This window comes from Ahaetulla prasina, chromosome 1, assembly GCF_028640845.1.
Source record: "Ahaetulla prasina isolate Xishuangbanna chromosome 1, ASM2864084v1, whole genome shotgun sequence".
Lineage (NCBI taxonomy): Eukaryota > Metazoa > Chordata > Lepidosauria > Squamata > Colubridae > Ahaetulla > Ahaetulla prasina.
The window spans coordinates 368,317,499-368,342,789 of record NC_080539.1 but is presented as its reverse complement, the minus strand read 5'-3'; the positions used below and the strand labels follow the sequence as shown (position 1 = coordinate 368,342,789).

Below are 25,291 nucleotides of genomic sequence, written 5' to 3'. Positions count from 1 at the left end.
ACAGGAGGCTAAGGGCACAGATGCAGATATGCCTCAAGTTACGACCACAATTGTCATTGCTAAGCGAAGGTGGTTTTGCCCAGTTTTATGACCTTTCTCGCTATGGTTGGTAAGCGAATCTCCGCAGATATTAAGAGAATCATGCAGTCGTTAAGTGAATCTGACATCCCCCATTGATGTTGCTTGTCGAAGGTTGCAACCGGTGATCATATGACCTCGGGATGCTGCAACCCTTGTAAAAAACTTGCTAGTTGCCAAGCACCCAAATTTTAATAATGTGACCATGGATGTGCTGCAATGGTCATAAGTGTTAAGGATTGGTCGAGATTCAACCAGAAGCGTTGCGGTGAGACAGTCGGGAAATAGCAAGCTCTGGTGAGCTTCACGAAATCCCGGGCTGACAAACCGATACCGAGGGGTCTTCGGACCAGATCTGTCCTGTAGAGACGGGGAAGAAAGAGAGGCATCTCGGAAGACCAAGAGGAACCGGCAAGTTCCTCGGAGGTCAGAAAAAACTCTTTGACTCGGCGGTGGGGGAGATGGCCATAGCGGCCATCATTAAGCTGAGGCAACCGGATCAAGATTTTGAGCAGGAGCGGTGATTTGGACGGAATATTGAAGCCGGGTGAGTGAATACCAACTCACAGGAAAATGAAATTAATTTTAATTTGGCAAAAGATGTCCCGGCGGTGAAATAGCAGCTAAATTGAGTAGGGAACGTGAATACAGCAAGGAAAAATAAAAAGGAAATATTAAGCCCTAAAGGGAATTTGGTTTCTTGGAGTATAATTCGTGGAGATACCCAAAACAGCAGAAGGAAGTGTAAGTCACTTTTTTCCAATGCCATGGCTGGCTAGGGAATTCTGGGAGTTGAAGTCCACACGCCTTAACAGTTGCCAAGGTTGAGAAACACTGATCTAGACTAAGGAAATTCCTCAGCATAGCTTGCTAATAAGATCTCCCATCATCCTGAGCAGATGGTATTTGAAGTTAGATCAGGAATATTGGCTGGATTCATGGGCAGAATGATTGTCGTAAAGGTCAACATCCTGCAGTTTTTCTCTGTGATACTCTATGGTGCCACTCTATGATAGCAAGTTGAAATAAAAATCAAATAAAATAAAATAAATAATAAATAAGTCCACAGTAGCAGGACAGAAAGAATGTTGACCCTTTGGAACAATGATATTGCGGAGTATAACAGAATAATAAGAGTTGGAACAAACTGTTGTGGCCCGCCAGCAGAGCTGGCAGCAGATTCGGACAGTGAGGAGGTTGGGGAGGAACGTGGGCCAGTCCTGGAGTCTGGGGAAGGCTCGTACGATGGCTCTGAGTCGGAGGCAGAGAGGGGGCCAGGGCCAGCTGGTAGTTCTTTGCTGCCTCCGAAGTTTGACATCAGCGAGGCAGAAGAACAGCGTGAGCCCATTCCCAGTGTGCGCATGCGCAAAGCTGCCAGGAGACAGGAACAATTAAGAAAACAGGGTGGACTTGGGAGTAAGGCTTGGAGATGATTGGCCCCTCCCATAAGACATAAAGAGAAGCAAACTGTCAGGCCTGGATTCTGAATCTACTTGGGTCAAAAGTTGGAAAGTAAATGCGGACAATTTGATTAAATAATTTCACGACACTTTCCCTGACAAACCTAAAAAACCTCTTGGAGAGGGGAGGGGGGGGGGTAGAAGGGAAGTGTAGACCATTGACACTCTTCTTTATCAACTCTTTGTTTTCTTTCCTAGGATATAGCTTCTTTTCCAAGGGGGGACGCCTGTCAGGCCTGGAAACCATACTAGACTTTAGGTTTCCAGACGCTGCCACATTTTTCCCCTGAGGGGAAGAAGGGGGGCTGAGGGGTATGGTAACATTCTTCAGGCGGTCAAGGTCGGATGGTGTTCACATCTGCAGGAAGAGTGGCGAGAAGATATTCGAATGAACTGGGAGAACGTGGGACCATGTGACCATCAAAGGGGTCAGGGGGGTGGGACTCTTGGGGGTTGTATAACTGGGAAAAGAATCCGGAAGTTCAGTTTTGGAATTTCACTCATCGTGTGCCAGTTTCCTCATGCTAGTAAAGAACTCTTAAAGACAATGGCTTCTGAGTTTTCTTTATGCAGAAGAGGTTTTTCTGGAACCTTGACACAAACAGGACGTGAGCTTTTGCAAGAAGCAATTAGTTCATCTGGCTGATTCAAGATTTGAAAATTCTGTTTGTGACTTTGTGCCAAGTGTGGCCTTGCCCTAAGTCTGGAAATTAGCTCTTTGTCAGCGTTCCACGTGAGATAGGTGGGTGTTGACAACCTTCCTTTGAAAGATTGTTTATCAAGCCTTGCGGACTGTAAATGAAAGTGATTTACAGACGTATAAATAAAAGAGGTTTTGCGGGACCAAGATTGTGCTTTATACTTTCTAAGGAAGCCTGGGTCAGAACACAAAAATTGGAGGTCTTCAAAGCCAACTCCCTGCCCCAAGCAGGAGAACCGATACCATTTCAGACAAATGGCCGTCCAATCTCTTCTCAAAAACCTCCAGTGATGGAGGACCCACAATTTCTAGAGCAGCGGTTCTCAACCTGTGGGTCGTGACCCCGTTGGGGGTCGAATGACAATTTGCCAGGGGTCACCTAAGACCATCGGAAATATGGGAACTATACTTGCGAGTTGAAGAATCGCGCTCCAATGATTGACTCCACAAGCCAGCTGCGGGCTCTTCAAATCGCTAGCCGAATTCGGCTTCAGGCGCAATGAATTAAAAAAGAGAGAAATCTGATGTCTCCCTCTCAAGCCAGCTGCAATCACTCCCAATCGCTAGCCTAATCTGGCTTCAGGCGCGATAAGCTTAATAGGGGAGGAGTCTCCACTTTAATGCCTCCGTCCTCAAGGCAATCGCAAGTAGTTCAGATCGCTAGCCAATACGGCTTCAGGCGCGATAAATTCAAAACGAAAATAATTTTATGGTTGGGGTCGCCACATCGTGGGGAATTGTATTAAAGGGGTCACAGCACTATAAAGGTTGAGAACCACTGTTCTAGAGGCAAGGCGGTTCTTGAGAATCCCGCAGACAGACAAGGAAGCAACCCAATGGACGACAGAATAAATCATTCCAAACTTCTCTCGTCCGAGGCATCCATCATCAGGCTCAAAATTATCCTACTTCGAATGCATCATAAACTTCCATGAGAAGTTGGGACAGATGGAAGGAAAGGGAAGAAAAAGACGAGCAGCAGTAAAAGGGGTGGAGTTGATTTACGATGGGACGGGTTGCACCACTGGGAGACCAGGTTGGGATTAGATTATTGTCGTGTCCCACTCCTCCGCTGACGGCCGGGTCAGGGAAATCCGAATCAGGCTTGCCTCTGCAGCTCTGCCCAAAGTCCTAGCAAAGTCCTCAGAGCAGGCAGGAGACCAGTAAGTGACTTCAGCAAGATAAGTTCGACTTTTGCCTGACTCAGAGACTGCCAGAAAGTAGATCCTTTATATAGGCCATGGGGTGTGGCTCCATGACTCAGCACTCATTAAGGCCTGCCCCTCCCTTCCTTCTGTTGCCGCCGCCTATCCAATCTTCTGATGCGAGGATCACTCCAATCAGCTGTTGGTAATAAACCCTCCTCAGGCTCACATGCTGTGGAGGAGGGGGAGAGGTCTAGCTGCTCCGTTTGCCTGGGCATGGAGTCAGGGCTGGGGCAGGGAGGTGCTCCTTCTTCTGCAGTTTGTCTGGGCATGGAGCCAGGACTGAGGCCGGGAGGCATACATTCCTCCGTGTTCGGGAGCAGATAAGAAGGCCCCGGCTGCTCTGAGGGCGGGCAAGACACAACACTTATCCTGGATAACATCAATTTATGTGATTGCCAAGAGTCAATATCACTTGAGGGCGGACAATTAATCAATCAATCTGTCAGGACTGCCATCCTGCTGCACGAGCAGTCCTTCACCAGCTGCCAGTCTGCCATATGCAACGGGGGCAGGAGGGCTAACATAAAAGGAATCAAAACTCCTTGTGCCGTCCAGAGTGGCTGTTCCAAGGTCATACCATGGGATGCAACACCTCCCAGCCCATCAAGCCAGGGACTGTTATCAAAACAATTTTTTTGAATGTGATTGGACAGTTGGAGATAACCAGGCAGGGAAGATGGGAAGAAGTTAATCAGAGGCTTTGGGCACGAAAACTCAGATCCGGTACTTTCACTAACAACGGATTCAAATGTCTTTCTTTTCTAGTTGAACAAGCTGGGATGGCTGACATAATCAATCAATCAATCAAAGTTTGTAGTGAATGGCTACGATACCCCCCCCCCCAAGGAAGCATTTGAGATATGCTTTGGTTCTTCCACTATCGCAGCCTCTCTGACCTAGTTTAAAATAACATTCATTCTCCTCATGCCACCGTCTATGATTGATTATGCTCTTATCAAGTGGTTTCGACTCCTAGCAACAACATAAATATCCTTCCTTGACGTTCTACGATTATCCTAAGATTAAAGGATAGAAAGTTGACTAGAGGACAGTAGTATTTCAATTATGGGCTGCTGCAAAGTGATTTATCTTGCCGGATGCTTCCGACTGTACTTTTGTCTAGACCGTTTATGTAGGCTGATCTTTTGTAACAGGATTCAACGCCGAGTAATTTTTCTGCGGCATTTCAACGATGGAGTGGTGTCTTCGATTGAGAATTGCTTCCACGGCATCTCAAGTCGTTCTCTGCCAGCACCGCAGGTTGTCAGGAGTTAACACGATGCTTGCTTGGTCTGGAGGCACCTTTCACCATTCCCCAGTGGGATGGTACAGGTAGTCAACCAATCAGAATAGAGTTGGAAGGGATCTTGGAGGTCTTCTAGTCCAATTCTTTGCTCAAGCAGGAGATCTATCCCATTTCAGACAAGTGGCTGCCCAGTCTTTCCTTAAAGACCTCAAGTGATGGAGCACCCACAAATTCTGGAGGCCAGCTGTTCCACTGGTTAATTGTTCTGTTAGGAAGTTTCTCCTTAACTCCTTGATTAGTTTCCATCCACTGCTTCTTGTCTTGCCTTCTCTGGTGCTTTGGAAGATGACCCCCCCCCCACTCTTCTTTGTGGCCTCTCAAATAATAGCATCAGCCCCAACTCAATGATAGTCGAGGCTGTTATTCAGGCGGGGCCTGGTGACTCACATATGGGTCCAACATTGAATTTGGATTCATCCGGGCCACGCCATCGACTAGGACTGCTGCTGAACAACCCAAAGAGCCAAACCATGGAAGATTTGCTAAGTCTCGGCTTGTATGAGGAACTAAGCCAGCCAGCATGACTTAGGGGCGGTGTATTGGCTGTGTTGTGTCTGTGCCCCCCGAGCCGGTCCTCCTGCCAGAAAGTGACTTGGACAGTGAGGGGGAAGGGCCGTCAGGACTTACCTCAGAAGCACCGGTCTCCCTTGCTCAGCTCCAGGAGCCAGAAGCAGGCCAGTGACTTGGAAAGTGAGGGGGAAGGGCCGTCAGGACTTATCTCTGGAGCACCGGCTCCCCTGGCTCAGCTCCAGGAGCCAGAGGCAGGCCAGGTGGAAGAAATAATGAGGCCTCCATCCCCTGACTCTTCCCCTCCCCAGGCCACACCTGCAGACCCAGCTGACAGCAATCAGGCTTGACTGGACCCTAGGTTTCGTAGGCAGGAGAGAAGGGAACAACAGAAGCAAGGGTGGGGCAGGCCTAGGAAGTGCTGAGTCATGGAGCCAAACCCCACAGGATATAAAAGGCAGCGAGAGCTGGTGTGTCTCTTTGTAACAGGCAAATCCACTGATTGACTAGAGCTGAAGTTTGTGACTCACCAGCGTCGTGGAAGATAACGAGGGCTTTTGGCAGACGCTGGCTCTTTTGCCGCCAGAGCTGATAGTGCCGGCTAATTAAGCCATCGTTTGGACAGAGGCGGAGGTTGACAGAACAGGCTGTGCTATAGGCTGAAAGCGTGTTGGGGGAGCAACTGGGGGAGGGATGGAGTCACAGGTGGAGCATGGGAGACATTAAAAGGTAGAGGGGAGCACTGTGCAATATCACTATTTTTCTTCTCTGTGATTGATGGTTGGAACATGCCGGAGCGCCGGATAAAGATTGCTACGCCCAGAAACCTGGTTTGTCTTTTTTTCCAAGCATCTGTCCAGAACCTGACAACTAGAATACCATGTCACCCCTAGTCCTTCTTTTCTCTAGACTGGCCATACCCAGTTTTTGCAACCGTTCTTCACATGTTTTAATCTCCAAGCCTTCAATCACCCTAGTTGCTCTTCTCTGCATTATTTCCAAAGTCTCAACATCTTTTTTTTGTAACGTGGTGACCAAAACTGGATGCAGGATTCCAGATATGGCCTTACTAAAGTTTTATAAAGTCGTACCAATACTTTACGTGATTTTGATTCCATACCCCTGTTTATGCAACCAAGGATTGTATTGGCTTTTTTGGCGGCTGCTGCCACACACCGTTGGCTCATAGCCATTTGCTTAGCGATCGTTCAAAGTTGGCCGGTTCTCACACTTACAACCGTCGTAGCATCGCTACAGTCACGTGTTCAAAATTCAGGCACTTGGCAACCGGCATGTGTTTATGAGGGTTGCATCATCCCCAAGTTCTGCGATCATCATCTGCAACCTTCTCAGCTGGCTTCTGACAGCCAAAGTCAATGGGGGAAGCTGAATTTGCTTAATGACTGTACGATTCACTTAGCAACAGCAGCAAGCCGCTTCACAGTTGTGCTGAAAAAGGTTGTAAAATCAGGCACGACTCATGTTCTGTCCCCCCCCCCACCTCAGTCCGGGAGGCACGAGAAATGACTCAATTAGCCGGCAATTGAGTCCACGGCAGCTATCAGCTCTGGCAGCAACCCAGCGAGCGTCTGCCAAGGTTTTTTTGTTATCTTTCTTGATGCCGGCATCTCAACCAGGAAGTCAGGAATAAGCAGCACTTCAGCTCAAGTTCTCTCTAGGCAGTTTGATTTGTTCGTCACGAAGCAGTATAGCAGCCTCTCCTGCTTTTATACCCTGTGGGGTGTGGCTCTGTGACTCAGCACTTTCTAGGCCTGTCCCACCCCTGCTTCTGTTGTTCCCGCCTCTCTTGTCTACGAAACCTGGGATCTAACCAGGACTGATTGTCCTCAGCTGGGTCTGGAAGCGTTTCCTGGGCGGGAGGAGATACAGGAGACAGAGGCCTCGTCACCTGTTCCACCTGGCCTGCCTCTGGCTCTTGGAGCTGAGCCAGGGAAGCCGGCCCTGCAGAAGGGAGCCCTGACGGCCCTTTCCCCTCACTCTCTGAGTCACTCTCTGGCAGGGGGCCAGGCCCGGGGGTGGGGGTGGGGGGTGGGGCTGGAGCCACAACAACTCACTTAACAACTGCCTTGCTTAAGAATGGATTATTCTCATCCCAATCGTGGTCATAACTTGAGGATGATTGTATTCAGGAAAAGACTGCCTCCTAATTTGGTGAGCTGTATCATCTTCAGAGCTACACAGCTAGTGCGCTATTTTTCTTTTTTATATTATTGGACTAGAACAGGGGTCTCCAATCTTGGCCACTTTAGGACTTGTGGACTTCAACTCCCAGAATTCCTCAGCCAGCAAAGCTGGCTGAGGAATTCTGGGAGTTACAGTCCACAAGTCTTAAAGTGGCCAAGGTTGGAGACCCCTGGACTAGAAGACCTCCAAGGTCCCTTCCAACTCTCAGCCCTCCCACTTCCCAGCCCAATTCAAACCGGAACAGCATCTCAACACTGTCGTACTTCTAAGAGAAAATGTTTCTCAACTTTGACAGAGCTTGAGGGTGTGTGGACTTCAACTCCCAGGATTCCCTAGCCAGCCATGCTGGAGTTGAGGTGCACACCTTAACATGGGCACGGTGGAGAAACACTATTTAAAAGCAACGCAGCTCCTTACCTTGAAATGATATGGGGTTTGGTGTTGATTCGACCCATGCAATTTAGCACAGCCATATAACAATCCTGATTCGGCTTGAGGTTATTTTCCTCCAGCATGGAAAACAGCCAGCCAATTTTCTTAAGCGCACCCTAAGCAGAGAAGGAAACAGGAATGAAATGCAACCACAGACTCGATCCGGCTAATTCTATCTAACCCCCCCTCCATCCCCCATCCCTTAAAAAAGAACCATAACACGATCCAGAATCCAAAACAGGAGTTCTACTTCTTGAAATAACATTGAAAAACACTCAATGGCCCCATTTATATAACACATTAAGCTCGACTGGGGATTAGCGTATTGGGTGGACCCAGAAACGCGACCCCAAAAAGGTTACCCCAGATGCATTTAACTACAATCAACAGATTATGGCAGGGCTGGCTGGGGAATTCTGGGAGTTGAAGTCCGCAAGGCTTAAAGTTACCAAAGTTGGACTTTTCCCTGCTCTACGATTATGGCTAAACCGCCATTAGTCTTCCATGGAAATGAGGCAGAGTGCAGGAGTGGCTACCAAGCGGAGCCTTTCTGGCAGCTGGGCCTCTACTGCTCTGCTTTCGTTTTTCATTTTTCCTTCTTAGGGTTTTCATAACAAGACCAGAAAGCAATTTTGCCTTGAAGACTGCTAAGGAAGGCAGTATAAAAGAGGGCAACTAAAAAATTGGAGCTGTATACACGGACACATACAAATTGTGTGTCTGTTCGTGTCTGAATGTGTGCCTATGTCTATGGAGATTCTCAGCCATCCAGCTCATGGTTGTCACAAAGCAGGGGTGAACTTACTGGATCGGAAGTCCACACGCCACATGTGCGCGCAGACCTTCTGCACATGCGCAAAACCTTCTGCGCATGCGCAGAAGGTAAAAACCAGGTTAAAAAACCAGGTTAAAACCAGGAAGTTATGACACCCGTGCGGGCGGGTGTCGCTGGTGGTTCGGAAATCGCTACCGGATCGCCGAACCACCAGCCACGATCGCTACCGGATCGCGAGATCCGGTCAGAACCAGGAGCATCTCACCCCTGTTCCAAAGGTGCTTCTTCTTCTTCTTCTTTTTCTCCAAGAGGCAACTGAACTTTCTGGTTTTTCTTTGAAGACATTTCGTTTCTCATTCAAGAAGCTTCTTCAGTTCTGACTGGGTTTAAAAGACAACGGGCATTCTTTTGAAGGCAGCAACGTCCACATTTTGGACAGAGAGGACCGCTGGGTTCAAAGAAGGATCAAAAGAGGCTATTATGTCGAAATTGAAGAGTCCTCTCTCAACAGAGGGGGAGGGATACCACATCATCTAGGGTGCTTAGATCTAGCCTGCAGGGCTGCCCTGGAAACAATGAAGGACTGGCCCATGGTGCCTCTGCCAGTGAAAATGGAGATCGGGAGTTGTTTTTACTGGCAGAGGGTTGCAGGAGGCTGTCACAGCCAAAAACAAAGCTCAGGAGCCCGTTTTCATTCGCAGAGCACTCGGGCCACCGCAGGCACCAACATGAATGACATCAAGCTGGCCAAGGCACCTCCCCCGCCCGCCCGCCCCCGCCACAGCCCTCAATTAAACTGAGTTTGACACCCCTGCTCAAAAAGGATGCAAATGACCAGCTTTCTGCAAAGGAGTATAAATCCTTCCGTTCCCCACCACCAGTCAGAGCTGAAGAAGCTTCTTGGATGAGAAGTGAAACATCTTCAAAGGAAAAAACCAGAAAGTCTAGTTGTCTCTTGAAAAAGCACCTTTGGGAGGGAGGGAAGGAGGGAGGGAGGGAAGGAAGGAAGGAAGGAAGGGGAGGAAGGAAAAGAAGGAAAGAGGAAAGAAGGAAGGAAGGAAGGAAGGAAGGAAGGAAGGAAGGAAGGAAGGAAGGAAGGAAGGAAGGAAAGGAGGAAGGAAGGGAGGGAGGGAAGGAGGAAGAAAGGAAAGAAGGAAGGAGGGGAAGGAAGTAAAGGAAAGGAAAGAAGGAAGGAAGAAGGAAGGGAAGAAGGAAGGACGGAGGAAGGGAAGGAAGGAGGAAGGAAGGAAGGAAGGGAAGGAAAGAAGGAAGGAAGGAGGAAGGGAAGGAAGGAGGAAGGAAGGAAGGAAGAAAGGGAAGGAAAGAAGGAAGGAAGGAAGGAAAACACATAACTTAGATATTCTGCATAGAAACACATAATCTATACAGGTAGTCCTCCACATACGACTGTTTGAAGTTCCAACTTAGTGACTTGTGACCATTTTTTTCACACTTATGACCATTGCAGCATCCCCATAGTCACGTGATCAAAATTCAAATGCTTGGCAACCGATTTATGACGGATGCAGTGTCCCGGGATCATGCGACTTACCTTTTGCAATCCTCTGACAAGCAAACTCAATGGGGAAGCCGGATTCACTTAACAAACATGTTACTAACTTAACTGCAAAGATTCACTTAACAACTGGGGCAAGAAAGGATGTAAAGTGGAACAAAACTCACTTAACCGCCGTCTTTTTAGCAACAGAAATTTGGGGCTCCATTGTGGTCATAAGTCAAGGACTACCTGTACATGCTGCATATAAAGGCATATAATTTATGTATGCTGCCTATATATAAATGCACATAAACCATATACATATATATACTTACACACATATTGTATTTTTTGGAGTATACGACGCACCTTTTCCCCCAAAAAACGAGGGTAAAAATCTTAGCGGGTAAGAATGTAGCCCTGCCCAGCCTTTCAAACTGAGGTTTCAGAGGCTGAAAAAAGCATCAGAAACTAAGCTTCAGAAAAAAAGCCCCCAAACAGAGCTTCAGGAAAAAAGCCCCCAAACAGAGCTTCAGAAAATAAGCCCCCAAACAGAGCTTCAGAAAAGAAGCCTCCAAACAGAGCTTCAGGAAAAAAGCCCCCAAACAGAGCTTCAGAAAAAAAGCCCCCAAACAGAGCTTCAGAAAAGAAGCTTCCAAACAGAGCTTCAGGAAAAAAGCCCCCAAACAGAGCTTCAGAAAAAAAGCCCCCAAACAGAGCTTCAGGAAAAAAGCCCCAAAACAGAGCTTCAGAAAAGAAGCTTCCAAACAGAGCTTCAGGAAAAAAGCCCCCAAACAGAGCTTCAGGAAAAAAGCCCCCAAACAGAGCTTCAGAAAAGAAGCTTCCAAACAGAGCTTGAGAAAAGAAGCTCCCAAACAGAGCTTCAGAGGCTTTTTTTCTGAAGCTCTGTTTCGGAGGCTTTCAGAGGCAGAAAAAAGTTTTTTTCTGAAACAAGAGTTTCAGAAGTTTCAGAAGCAGGAAAAAAAAGCCAAAAAAAAAAAAAAAAGCCAAAAAAAGCAAAGCGCAGAGTTCACAACCAAGGAACCTGTTTCTAAAATTCACCTCTGGGAACAGCTGATTGGGGGTATTCCGGGAGGCCAATCCACCTGCCGATCAGCTTTTTTCTTATTTTCCTCCCCAAAAACTAAGGTGCGTCTTATACTCCAAAAAATACGGTAATCTGTATATCTCACGCGCACACACACACACACACACACAATGAATTCATACCGCATACAGGTAGCCCTTGGCTTACAATCACAACTGACCCCAACATTTTCACTGCTAAGCAAGACAGTTATTAAGTGAGTTCCGTCCCCATTTTACAACCTTCCTTGCCACCTTTGTCAAATTGCGGTTGTTAAGTTAGCAACAAGACAGTTACGTCAATCCGACATCCCCAATGACTTTGCTTGTTGGGAGGTCATAAAAAGGAATCGCACGACACCGGGACACTGAGACCGTCATAAACGCGAGCCATTTTGCCAAGCGTTCAAATTATGACACGAGACCGTGGGGGTTGCTGCAATACAAGGAGTCCTCGACTTACGACTCCAACCGGGTCCAAATTACTATCGCTAACCCATCGACTTTGCTCGCCAGAAGGTCGCAAAAGGGGACCTCACGACCCTGGGACGCCGACGCCGTCATAAATATGAAGCCGCTGCCAAGCGTCTGAATTCTGATCACGTGATCGTAGGGAGTGATGCAAAGGTCGCCACTTTGAACCATGGTGCTGGGTCACATTTTTTCAGTGCCGTTGTTGTGACTCTGAACCGACGCTAAATGTACTGTTGCAAGTCAAGGACTCCCTGTATTTCACCATCCCGAGCAAAAAGCCACAGGTGAGATGGTAACGTGACAAGATATATGGTTGAGCCGGGATGAAAACCCAGCTTTCCCCACTCCAGTGGTCTATGACAGGGGTCTCCAACCTTGGCGACTTTAAGACTTGTGCACTTCAACTCTCAGAATTCTGGGAGTTGAAGTCCACAAGTCTTAAAGTCGCCAAGGTTGGAGACCTCTGCTCTAGACTCCCAGGAGGGAGGGGCCGCTGGCTAAGGAACTCTGGGAGTTGAAGTCCACAAGTCTTAAAGTCGCCAAGGTTGGAGACCTCTGCTCTAGACTCCCAGGAGGGAGGGGCCGCTGGCTGAGGAATTCTGGGAGTTGAAGTCCACAAGTCTTAAAGTTGCCAAGGTTGGAGATCCCTGCTCTAGACTTCCGGGAGGGAGGGGCCGCTGGCTGAGGAACTCTGGGAGTTGAAGCCCACAAGTCTTAAAGTCACCAAGGTTGGAGACCCCTGCTCTAGATTTCCAGGAGGGAGGGGCCCCTGGCTGAGGAACTCTGGGAGTTGAAGTCCACAAGTCTTAAAGTCGCCAAGGTTGGAGACCCCTGCTCTAGATTTCCAGGAGGGAGGGGCCCCTGGCTGAGGAACTCTGGGAGTTGAAGTCCACAAGTCTTAAAGTCGCCAAGGTTGGAGACCCCTGCTCTAGATTTCCGGGAGGGAGGGGCCACTGGCTGAGGAACTCTGGGAGTTGAAGTCCACAAGTCTTAAAGTCGCCAAGGTTGGAGATCCCTGCTCTAGACTTCCGGGAGGGAGGGGCCACTGGCTGAGGAACTCTGGGAGTTGAAGTCCACAAGTCTTAAAGTCACCAAGGTTGGAGATCCCTGCTCTAGACTTCCGGGAGGGAGGGGCCCCTGGCTGAGGAACTCTGGGAGTTGAAGTCCACAAGTCTTAAAGTCGCCAAGGTTGGAGATCCCTGCTCTAGACTTCCGGGAGGGAGGGGCCGCTGGCTGAGGAACTCTGGGAGTTGAAGTCCACAAGTCTTAAAGTCGCCAAGGTTGGAGATCCCTGCTCTAGACTTCCGGGAGGGAGGGGCCCCTGGCTGAGGAACTCTGGGAGTTGAAGTCCACAAGTCTTAAAGTCGCCAAGGTTGAGATCCCTGCTCTAGACTTCCGGGAGGGAGGCCACTGGCTGAGGAACTCTGGGAGTTGAAGTCCACAAGTCTTAAAGTCACCAAGGTTGGAGATCCCTGCTCTAGACTTCCGGGAGGGAGGGGCCCCTGGCTGAGGAACTCTGGGAGTTGAAGTCCACAAGTCTTAAAGTCGCCAAGGTTGGAGATCCCTGCTCTAGACTTCCGGGAGGGAGGGGCCCCTGGCTGAGGAACTCTGGGAGTTGAAGTCCACAAGTCTTAAAGTCGCCAAGGTTGGAGATCCCTGCTCTAGACTTCCGGGAGGGAGGGGCCCCTGGCTGAGGAACTCTGGGAGTTGAAGTCCACAAGTCTTAAAGTCGCCAAGGTTGGAGATCCCTGCTCTAGACTTCCGGGAGGGAGGGGCCGCTGGCTGAGGAACTCTGGGAGTTGAAGCCCACAAGTCTTAAAGTTGCCAAGGTTGGAGACCCCTACTTTGAAGGACAGCAGGCAGCCAAAGCACCACACAACTCTGGGGGCTCTTTGCCACACCGAGAAGCTACAACTGCCCCCCACTTACTCACAGTCACCCCTGCACTCCGAAACTCTACCACCCAGCTGACCTTCACCCTTCTTTCCTTCCTTCCCTTTCTTTTTCTTTCTTTCTTTCTTTTTCTTTCTTTCTTTCCTTTCTTTCTCTATTTTTCTTTCCTTCTTTTTTTCTTTTTCTTTCATTCTTTCTCTTCCTTCCTTCCTGCCTTCCTTCCGTCCACAAGTCTTAAAGTTGCCAAGGTTGGAGAACCTTGGTCTATGACCCACGCCCTCCATTTTTACTCCTCTTGGGGCAAAGGGGATGGCAGATTTCCCCACCCACCCACCCACCCACCCACCCTCTAAACAGGCTGGCCTTTGACCAGTTGGAATGGCCTTCCCTTCCTTCCGTCAACAGTGGCCAAGCTGGCTCAAAGAAACAAATATTCAATTCAGGAGATCCGGGTTCAAATTCCTCCCCCAGGACAGCACACAGGAAGTCCTCAATTTACAGCTGTTTGTTTAGTTGAAACAATGGCACTGAAAAAGGTAACTTACGACCGCTCCCTCAAACTTACAACCACTGCCGCATCCCCATGATCAAAATCGGGGTGCTCGTCAACCGGCATTGTACTGTATGTTATGAAGATGGTGACATCCTAGAGCAGGGATGTCAAATTGGCGGCCTGAAGGCTGGATGTGTCGCACGCAGGCCACTCCCACCCCAGCTCCGCGAATAGGAAAAACGTCGCGTGACGGCAACGTGACGCCGCGCTTTTGATGCCCATGATTCCTAGGACATCCTGTGATCACCAACTTTCTCAGCTGGCTCCCCACAAGCTAGGTCAACGGGGGAGAGCTGGATTCGCTTAACAACGGCGTGATTCACTTAACAGCTGCAGTGATTTGGTGGCAAAAAGGTCATAAAATCAGGGGCGACTCCCTTAACCACCACCATGCTGAGCAACAGAAATGATAACCTTAACTGTGGTCGTATGTTGAAGATCACCTGTATGCCACACAACCTCCCTGGAAGGTTTGTGTGTGTGTGTGTGTGTGTGTGTGTGTGTTATGTCAGAACTGCCATCATTCACTCGCTATGCTTCGCTAGACGTCAGCCTGCCATAAGTCATGGGGGGAGGGAGATATGGGGGCAAAACCGACAGTGGTCCTGCTGTCCCAAGACATCCCAAAGGCCTGGAAAATAGCATGCAACGCCTGCCCAGCCATTGCAGGGAGAGTTACCGAAACACCATCTTTGAATGTGACCTGACAATGGGGAGATAACAGGGGAGTGGAACAGAGAAGGGAAACTTAACTAGGGAATATTTGCGCGCGAACTCTTAAGATCCGGCTTTGCTCCCTATAACCACTTGCCTATTAGTAAAAGTTAACCTTTTGGCTACAAACGGAGTCGAGGGTCTTTCTTTCCTAACGGACCAAGTTGGGTTAAGCCTGACAGTATGTATCAGTAAAAGAGAGAGAGAGAAAAAAAGAAAACCTGCTTGGCGTAATGACACATGAGGAGACTGAACATCTGTGTAGTCAGAAACTTCTTCAGCCCCGGGGTATGGTGGAAATATAACAAACACTGCAAGGCTTTCCTCTTCTGGCCCTTGAACAGGGAAGTGTCCATGTAGGCTAAAATGGTCATCCGAATATCATCCTGGAAGATTTTCATTTCTGGAAGCAATCTCCCATTAAGCATCGGCATAGGTTCAACCGAGGCCCGGAGGGCAGAAGAATCGGGAGGCTGATTTTTGTCCCAGACGGGGATCCCCATCAAGGACATTTTGCAGTCCGATTGCGCTTCGGAGCCATCCGCTGTAGGTTGCGTGGCAGATTTCGGGGAGCACTTAACAGCTTTTTCCACCAGTGTTTTAGAAGACAGGATAGATTCTAAGGTTCTGGTATTCAAGTCCCAACGCTTCATTTTACTGGCTTGTTTTTCCATCTTCACTTTGGCCTTCCAAGTTTTCACTTTGAGGAGGTGGGCGGCTTCATCCGTTGGGACGACGGGCTTGCCCTGAGGTGTCTGGGGTACGGCAGTCTTCTGCAGGTGGGCACCTGGAAAGTAATTGAATTTCTTGATCTGGCATACTTGGATCTTGGGCTTCAGGATGTCCGATTCATTATCAGCCCGGAGTTGCTTCACTCTAGCTTCCAATACTGGGGGGGGGGAGGGGGGGAGAGGGACAGAAGAAAATATATCATATATATAACAGTGTAGGCTGAACATAACAAAATATATAAAGGCGCCAATGATATAAAGCAGGGGGTGGCTGGGGAACCGTGGCCCTTTTAAAACTTGTGAATGTGGACTTCAACTCCCAGAATTCCTGAGCTGCCTGGCTCAGGAATTCTGGGAGTTGAAGTCCACAAGTCATAAAAGGGCCATGGTTTCCCCCCCCCCCACCTTCATTATAAAGTATCTGGACACTGCGCAGAGATTCAAAAGAGCAATCCCTTCTCAAAGACTCATGAACAGGATACAAAAGCAAAAAAGGATTAGGGAGGGAAGAGGGAAAAAGGCCTAGAGGCGCAGTGGTTAGAATGCAATACTGCAGGCGAACTCTGCCCTCAGCCTGGAGCGCGATTCTGACGGGCTCAAGGTTGACTCAGCCTTCTGTCCTTTCGCCGGTTCGCAAAATGAGGATCCAGATTGTTGGGGGAAATAGGCTGGCATTGTAAACTGCCCAGAGTCTGCAGTAAAACACTAAGGGGTGGTTATGGACTATTGCAATGCTCTCGCCTGGACTATTGCAATGCTCTCTACATGGGGCTCCCCTTGAAGAGCACCGGGAGGCTCCAGCTAGTCCAGAATGCGGCTGCACGGGTAATTGTGGGAGCATCACGTTGCTCCCATATAACACCTATCCTGCGCGGCCTGCACTGGCTGCCGGTAGCCTTCTGAGTGCAATTCAAGTGCTAGTGCTCACCTTTAAAGTGCTCCATGGCTTAGGACCGGGCTATTTACGAGACCGCCTTCTGCCACCGATAGCCTCCCAATGACCTGTGCGCTCCCACAGAGCGGGCCTGCTCTGGGTGCCATCAGCCAAACAGTGCCAGCTGGTGACCCCCAGGGGGAGAGCCTTCTCTGTGGCAGCACCGACCCTATGGAATGAGTTACCTCCTGGGTTACGCCAACTTCCCGACCTCCGTACCTTCAAGCGGGAACTGAAGACTCTGCTATTCAATCAGGCGGGACTAGCCTAAATATTATTTTAATTTGATATTTTAGTTTAACTTAGTTTTAATTGAATTTTAAACTGTATTAATTTATTTATAATTTTATAGTTTAGGGTTTTATATCGGTCGTTTGACCGTTTTAGTTTTAAATTGGCCGGTTAAATATTTCATTTTAAATGTATTTTAAATGTATTGTGTTCCTATGTGTTTTAATAAGGCTGTACACCGCCCTGAGTCCTTCGGGAGAAGGGCGGTCTAGAAATCTAATAAATAAATAAAATAAATAAATTATGTACGGTAAGTCTAAAGTGCCACAGCTACCACTGTGGCTAAGTAAGCAAAGGAAGGTACTTGACTTTTTCAGGAAATATTCTACTAGCTTGGAAGAGATTCCTAGGAAAAGTAATCCACCAACTGGAATGGAGTACAGGTAGTTTTCGATTTACAATTCTTCATTTAGTGACTGTTTCAAGTTACAGCAGCACTAAAAAAAAGGTGACTCATGACCATTTTCACACGACCGCTGCAGCATCCCTAAGGTCACATGATCAGAATTCAAATGCTCTGCAACTGATTCATATGTATGATTAGTGCTGTGTCCCGGGATCGTGTGATCCCCTTTTGCGACCTTCTGACAAGCAAAGTCAACGGAAAAGCCGGATTCACTTAACGACCATGTTACTAACTTCACAACCACAGTGGCTCACTTAACAGCTGTGGCAAGATAGAAATACAAACTGTACTTGAGAGTATCTGTATCAAGAGAAAGTTAAAAGAAAATGATGTGCCGGTTTAAAGAAAAACTCTGTATGATTAAAAATGATGATGATGATGATAATAATAATAATAATAATAATAATAATAATAATAATAATAATAATAATAATAATAATAGTAATAATAATAATAATGATGATGATGATGATGATGATGATGTTTTAATTTGTATACCGCCCTTCTCCCGAAGGACTCAAGCAAATAAAATACAAACAGAAACATACACCATAATTAAAACAACCCTTAAAAAACTGATTCAAATTTGCCAGAAAATTTAAAATAACATTACACCCCATAAAATTACAGAAATTTAAAACCCATCAAAGTTCAATTAAAATTTAAATTTAGAATTTAAAATCAGGCCAGTCCAGCCATACGAAATAAATAGGTTTTAAGTTCGCGGCGAAAGGTCCTAAGGTCAGGTAGTTGTCGAAGCCCGAGGGGAAGCTCGTTCCACAGGGTAGGAGCCCCCACAGAGAAGGCCCTCCCCCTGGGGGCCACCAGTCGACACTGTTTGGCTGACGGCACCCTGAGGAGTCCCTCTCTGTGGGAACGCACCGGGCGCTGGGAGATAGAGGCCGGCAGTAGACGGTCCCGTAAGTAGCCCGGTCCTAAGCCATGGAGCGCTTTAAAGGTGGTAACCAATACCTTGTGTTTATGTTTATAAAAAAAAATATTCTAATAGGGTAGTTGAAGTTTAAAGCTGTTGACTATGTTAAAGTCAAAGAATAAGATGTATTAGAAAGTTTTGGTTTTTTTTAAAGTGCTTTTTTAAAAAAAAGTTTAGTACTTTGAAGGAAAGAGGAGGGTGAAAGAAAAAAAAAGCCTTCCCCCTTTTTTTTCCAGTAAGGCCAAATAATTTGAAAGAATACAATACAATTTTATAAATAAAAGTGGGTGACAGTTCCCAAAGATTGCTAGGTGCAAATAGAAATGCACAATATTTCCATAGCAAGGAAGATAAAGCAGGAATGGTTAAACTGATTACTTTACTTAAAGAGGAAAATATGTTCTTATTTGGTTATCACTTCTGGAATTTGTGGTTGTGAAGAAAAGAAATGAAACTCTGATCTTGGTTTTGTTGATTAGAAAGATTTGGTGCTATAGAAATGGCTAGTTATGTATTAATAAAGATAAAGGTAAAGGGTCTCCTCGCACATACGCACTAGTCCAGTGGTTCCCAACCAGTGTGCCGCGGCACTAAGGGGTGCCGTGAGATCTTTTGAGGGTGCCGGGAACTTTTGAGCTACGGAGATTTTAAATATCTATTTCCTTATAAGGGTGCCGGGAACTTTTGAAAGGCTTTCCAAGGGTGCCTCAAACAAGAAAAGGTTGTGCCTCAAACAAGAAAAGGTTGGGAACCACTGCACTAGTCGTTCCCGACTCTAGGGGGCAGTGCTCATCTCTGTTTCAAAGCCGAAGAGCCAGCGCTGTCCGAAGAACATCTCCGTGGTCATGTGGCCGGCATGACTCAATGTCAAAGGTGCATGGAACGTTGTTATCTTCCCACCAAAGGTGGTCCCTATTTTTCTACTTGCATTTTTTACATGCTTTCGAACTGCTAGGTTGGCAGAAGCTGGGACAAGTAACGAGAGCTCAGCCTGTTATGCGACACTAGGGGTTCGAACCGCTGAACTGCCGACCTTTCAATCAACAAGCTCAACGTCCTAGCCCCTGAGCCACCTTTATGTATTAATAGATAGAAGCAAAAAGTTGAGGCTGGAGTGTCTTTCTTTTGCACTGGACCAGGAAGAGTTGGAAGTCAATGTCCCCTTTTCTTTCTTTTTCTCTTCCCCCTTGTATTTCACATCCCCTTCTTCCCTTTCCCTCCCTTAATTTCCTATTTTATTTTATTGTATTATATTTTATATAATAAAATAAAAATGATAAACGATAAAAAAACAACTGTCGCAAGAAAAGTCGTAAAACAGGGCAAAACGCACAGCAACTGTCTCGTTAGCAACAGACCTTTTGGGCTCAATTGTGGCCGTAAATTGAGGACTACCTGCATTCCTTTTAAGCTACTCAAGAGTTACTCCCTTTGCAGGCCTACAAATACACTGCAATCGATACATCAAATATGTAGGCATCCAGGTCTGAACACGAACCGCGCATAAATATCTGCACACACATTTATTTTTATTCCGATTTGTTGGCTTACCTTCCAACAGCTCCACCTGCTCATGTAACCATAGTTTCCGGCTTTCTTCTTTCACCCTGGTTGAGTAACATCTCACCCCAACACGGAGGCTCCCTGAAAATGAAAGAAGGCCGAGCATTATGGGAATCGGTTCCCAAGTGCCATTAGGGAGAGAACAAACCAACAGCTTTTCCTCCCTCTTGACTTCCCAGGCAGTGGAGCCTAGGCACAAAGCACTTACTATTTATTTATTTATTTATTTATTCAAATTTATATACCGCCCTATCTCCCGAAGGACTCAGGGCGGTGTACAGGCATTTAAAAGACATATAAATACAATATAAAACAATTAAAAAACTGATTCTAACAAGCCCGTAAATTTAGAATTAAAATATCAAATAAAACCCAATTTAAAACCAATAATTTAAAATCTAGCTCAGCCCTGCACAATTAAATAAATACGTTTTAAGCCCGCGGCGGAAGGTCCGGAGGTCGGAAAGCTGACGAAGTCCGGGGGGTAGTTCATTCCAGAGGGTGGGGGCCCCCACAGAGAAGGCCCTTCCCCTGGGCGTCGCCAGACGACATTGCCGCGCCGACGGCACCCTGAGGAGACCCTCTCTGTGAGAGCGCACGGGTCGGTGAGAGAGAAGCAGGGATCCTCCAGTTGTAAAACATCGTCCACAACATAATGTTCCCGACATAGTTGTTCCCGACTCTAGGGGATATTGCTCATCTCCGTTTCAAAGCCGAAGAGCCAGCCGAAGAGCCAGCGCTGTCCGAAGACGTCTCCGTGGTCATGTGGCCGGCATGACTCAATGCCAAAGGCGCATGGAACGCTCTTACCTTCCCACCAAAGGTGGTCTCTATTTTTCTACTTGCATTTTTTACATGCTTTTGAACTGCTAGGTTGGCAGAAGCTGGGACAAGGAACAGGAGCTCAGCCTGTTACGCGACACTAGGGGTTCGAACCGCCGAGCTGCCGACCTTTCGATCGACAAGCTCAGCGTCTAATAGGCATCAATATAAATTCAACAAACAAACAAACATATTACACTGGTGCCTATGTGATGGCCTCTCGCTGATATCATGTTTTATTTTCCAAAGCATTTGAGAAACTGAATCAGTGTTTCAAAAAACCCAAAGGTTTGTTACTGCTTTATTGTGATTGGATTTCCTTCCTTCCTTTCCTTTCCTTTCTTCTCTCTTCCCTTCGTCTCTTTCTTCTCCCCTTCCTTCCTCTCCTTTTCTCCCCTTCCTTTCTCCCTTCTTCCACTCTCGTCACTTCTCGCCTACCTTCCTTCTCTTCTCTCTTCCTTCCTTCCTTCCTCTCTCCCATCCTTCCTTTCTCCCCCATATACCAGTAATTTCAGAAGATAGTATATTGGTAAGTATCGCTGCTCAATGTTTTTATTTATCCATTATGTGGGTGTTTCAGTGTGGATTTTTATATTGTTTCCATAGGTGGTACTCAACCTTTTTCTTCACCATGGACCCCCCTTTAAATACCTTTTGTGCAGTGGTGAAATCCAAATTCTTTTACTACTGGTTCTGTGGGCGTGGCTTGGTGGGCGTGGCAGGGGAAGGTTACTGCAAAATCTCCATTCCTACCCCACTCCAGGGAAGGATACTGCAAAATCCCCATTCCCTCCCCACTCCTGGGGGAAGGATATTGCAAAATCCCCATTCCCTCCCCACTCCTGGGGGAAGGATGTTGTAAAATCTCCATTCCCTCCCCACTCCTGGGGGAAGGATATTGCAAAATCTCCAGTCCCACCCCACTCTGTGGCCAGCCAGAGGTGGTATTTGCTGGTTCTCCCAACTACTCAAAATGTCCGCTACCGGTTCTCTAGAATCTGTTAGAACCTGCTGGATTTCACCCCTGCTTTTGTGGCCACGGACCACCAAGATTTAAATCATAACATTTCAAGGCTTTGCAAACACCCTGTGATGACATCAGGACCCCCTCAGGGCACCCCGGATCACAGGTTGAGAAGCACTGGTTTATATAACAATCTATTTTGGGTTTTGTAAGGCCTTTACTAAGGGACGCGGCGGCTCGGGGGCTAGGACGTTGAGCTTGTCAATCGAAAGGTCGGCAGCTCGGCGGTTCGAATCCCTAGTGCTGCCGTGTAACAGGCTGAGCTCCCGTTACTTGTCCCAGCTTCTGCCAACCTAGCAGTTTCAAAAGCAGGTAAAAATGCAAGTAGAAAAAATAGGGACCACCTTCGGTGGGAAGGTAAGAGCATTCCATGCGCCTTTGGCATTGAGTCATGCCGGCCACATGACCACGGAGACGTCTTTGGACAGCACTGGCTCTTCAGCTTTGAAATGGAGATGAGCACCGCCCCCTAGAGTCAGGAACAACTAGCATGTATGTGCCGAGGGGAACCTTTACCTTTACCTTTTTAAGGCCTTTACTATCTATCACCCTGAGAACCTCTGTCTCTGGAGGTTACAGATGTGCAATCAATCCATTTGTTCCACCTGCACGTTTCAGGCTGGTAGGGGAAGAAGTATATAACTGAAAACATATCTGTTTGTTCGTGCGGGGCTTTCTTAAACTGTCTAGTTTTAAATTTTAAATTTCTTTTTAGTTTTAACTTGGGGTCTTTTAGATTTTTAACTATTTTAATTTCGGCCACACTGTATAATAAGTTTTTAAATTTATTTTAACTGTACATTGTTTCTTTTTTACTTTGGCTGTACACCGCCCTGAGTCCTTCGGGAGAAGGGCGGTTTATAAATCTAATAAAATAAAATAAAATAAATAAATAAGCTGGACAAAGCAAGCAAAAGGGGTACCATGGGTTCCTCTGAACTACAAAGAAACAATTTCAGATCTGGCAAAACTGTTTATTTATTGGGCTCCAGACTGCTTAATCTGCTTGGGGTTGGCACTCTGAAAATTGAAGAGGTTCTTCATATACAAGACAGAAAATCAGGGATGAGCACTTTTGTCCTCACCTCACCCTTTCCCCAACCTTTAGAGCAAGGGTCAGCAACCTGAGGCTCTGGAGCCGCATGTGGCTCTTTCACCCCTCTGCTGCGGCTCCCTGTCACTCAAAATATGCATCACAACCACCAATGCGCGACATCCGCTGGCACGCGATTTATTGAGCTTTTCAACCCCCGGTAGGCCAACTATGGATAAATCCAAGAAAAATTAAGTTTCAAAATAAAACAAAACATTTAATTCAAGTACATATGCTCGTTTTGTGGCCGCTCAAGAAATAATCAGGTACGCGAAGCGTTTTGTGGCTCCTGGTGTTTTCTTTTCTGTGGGAAATGGGTCCAAATGGCTCTTTGAGTGTTTAAGATGGCAGACCCCTGCTTTAAAGGGTTGGGGGACAAGTTCCTTCCTATTTCATTACGAAGGTAAAACATCTTCTTAATGGTCATATTCACACCTGCTTTTCTAGATGATACAATATCTCATCCAATACGCAAACCCAATCCCAAGAGAAATACAAACCAAATTTAGGATACTCTACAAACGTAGCTGTTACAGCTTTCACTGAGCAGGTTATATCTAAAACAACAACAATTTAATATACCAATTTTGTTTCCCGATTGCTTATTTGTACCCTATGACTATCGTTAAGTGTTGTACCTTATGATTCTTGATGATCTTTTCTTGATGAAGGTATCTTTTCTTTTATGTACACTGAGAGCATATGCACCAAGACAAATTCCTTGTGTGTCCAATCACACTTGGCCAATAAAAATTCTACCATGTTTTATGTACACTGAGAGCAAATGCACTAAAGACAAATTCCTTGTGTGTCCAATCACACTTGGCCAATAAAAAATTCTATTCTATTCTATTCTATTCTATTCTATTCTATTCTATTCTATTCTATTCTTCTGCAACCTTTTGACAAGTAAATTCAATGTGGAAGTCAGATTCACTTAACAATTCACTTAAGGGCTTCTGGTGGCTCAGACTGCTAAGACAGACACAGCTGCTTGCAATTACTGCAGGTTCAAGTCCCACCAGGCCCAAGGTTGACTCAGCCTTCCATCCTTTATAAGGTAGGTAAAATGAGGACCCAGATTGTTGGGGGCAATAAGTTGACTTTGTATATAATATACAAGTGGATGAAGACTATTGCTTGACATAGTGTAAGCCGCCCTGAGTCTTCGGAGAAGGGCGGGATATAAATGCAAATTAAAAACAAAACAAAACACCATGTTACTAACTTAACCACCGCAGCGATTCAGTTATCAACTATGGCAAGAAAGGTTGCACAATGGGGCCAAACTCACTTAACAACGGTGCTGCAAAGCAAGGGGAATTTTCATCTCAATTATGATAGCAAGTCGGGGACTACCTGTAACAAGGGAGATCCAATAACAGGCAAGATCTCCTTTGAGCCTGAGAGTCTTGATCTCTTCATCTTGCAATCCGGGCAAGTTTCTCAGCATCAACAAAAGGCGCCTGTCTGGCTGAATCCCGAGGCGTGGAATTCAACTTCCTGTTTTTCCAGGCAGCCTTGGTGGCTCTCCTGGTGGTCTCCGGTTCAAGCACCAAACCGAGCCAACCCAATCGGCCAAGGGCTGTCAATCAACGAGGCCCGGGAAGGTATCCACATTTCAAGGTGGGCATAGGTGTGACCCTATTACCCCCCACCCCGAGAGGAAAGGGTGGCGAGTTCAAATCCAGCCACTCCAGTGGCTGGATTTGAACTCGCTACTTCTCCCCCACACACTCGCTATTTCCCATTCACCCCCGCCCCACAGCCCTCCAACACTCACCTTTGCCCCACCGCAGCGTCCCTTGCAGCTTCAGCATCAGTTCACCCCGCTGCCCTCTACATTTTACCGCCTAGCCGGGAGAGCACGCATGGTTATCCACCCTCTTAGTGCGCAGGCGCGGCGCTCTGCGCAGGCGAGGAGGACTCAGCTTTGTGGTTTTCTCTCTCCACCCAATGGGCCCTCCCCTCGAGTGGCCGGGTAAGGATTGAAAAACGACCAATCCTTGTAGGCATGGCGAGGACCTAGAGATACGAAAAAAAAAAATTAGAGAGGGATGTTTCCTGGCAAGCCTCGGCCGTCCGTCGCGAGGTTCATACGCAGCTTTCCCCCCCCCCTTTTCGTATCAGAGCCTTTTACGGCGAATATGGGGTCATAATATGAATCATAGGCAGTTTTTTTTAATCATTACAAATCATAATTAATTTAATACCAATAAATGGTGGGATTTTTGTAAAAAAGTTTTTATTTTTATAGGGTTTGGAAAGCGTAAATAAATTGGTAGCCTACAGATATTTTATTAAATTTATACAGCTTTGAGTCTGCAGCTATTATCTATTTATTAAATTTATATGCTGCCCATCTCGCTATCAGGTACTCTAGTAGGCAGTTGACAAGATAAAAAAGAGAATGGAAATCATTCCATTAAAATGACAAATATTAACACTAAAATATAAAAGTAATACAAAGTCAACCACAAAAATTGGAAAGAAACTTTATAAAGCAGATAGTGTTATGTATTCATGTTTGTGCCTTTAAATATTTGAGCGGGAAATCAGCACGTTGCTGATTGGACGAAGCCTCCAGCAGAACTGTATAAAAGG

General features: G+C 46.8%; 1 protein-coding gene across 3 annotated transcripts in view; it reads right to left on the bottom strand.

Moving 5' to 3' along the window:
• Positions 1–24,594, bottom strand: part of POLRMT (RNA polymerase mitochondrial) — an 89,920-nt gene extending 65,326 nt beyond the window's left edge. For 2 of the 3 annotated variants that reach the window (XM_058163546.1, XM_058163547.1), the window contains exons 1-4: positions 24,471–24,594; positions 19,737–19,829; positions 15,111–15,778; positions 7,882–8,012 (exon numbers count right to left, since the gene is read on the bottom strand). In XM_058163546.1, coding sequence (XP_058019529.1) covers positions 7,882–8,012; positions 15,111–15,778; positions 19,737–19,829; positions 24,471–24,507 — 929 coding nt within the window. In that variant the 5' untranslated portion in view covers positions 24,508–24,594. Of the gene's footprint in view, positions 1–7,881; positions 8,013–10,504; positions 10,852–15,110; positions 15,779–19,736; positions 19,830–24,470 lie in introns of those variants that run through there. The other variant, XM_058163548.1, reaches the window with a different exon arrangement.
• Positions 24,595–25,291: the final 697 nt, after the last annotated feature.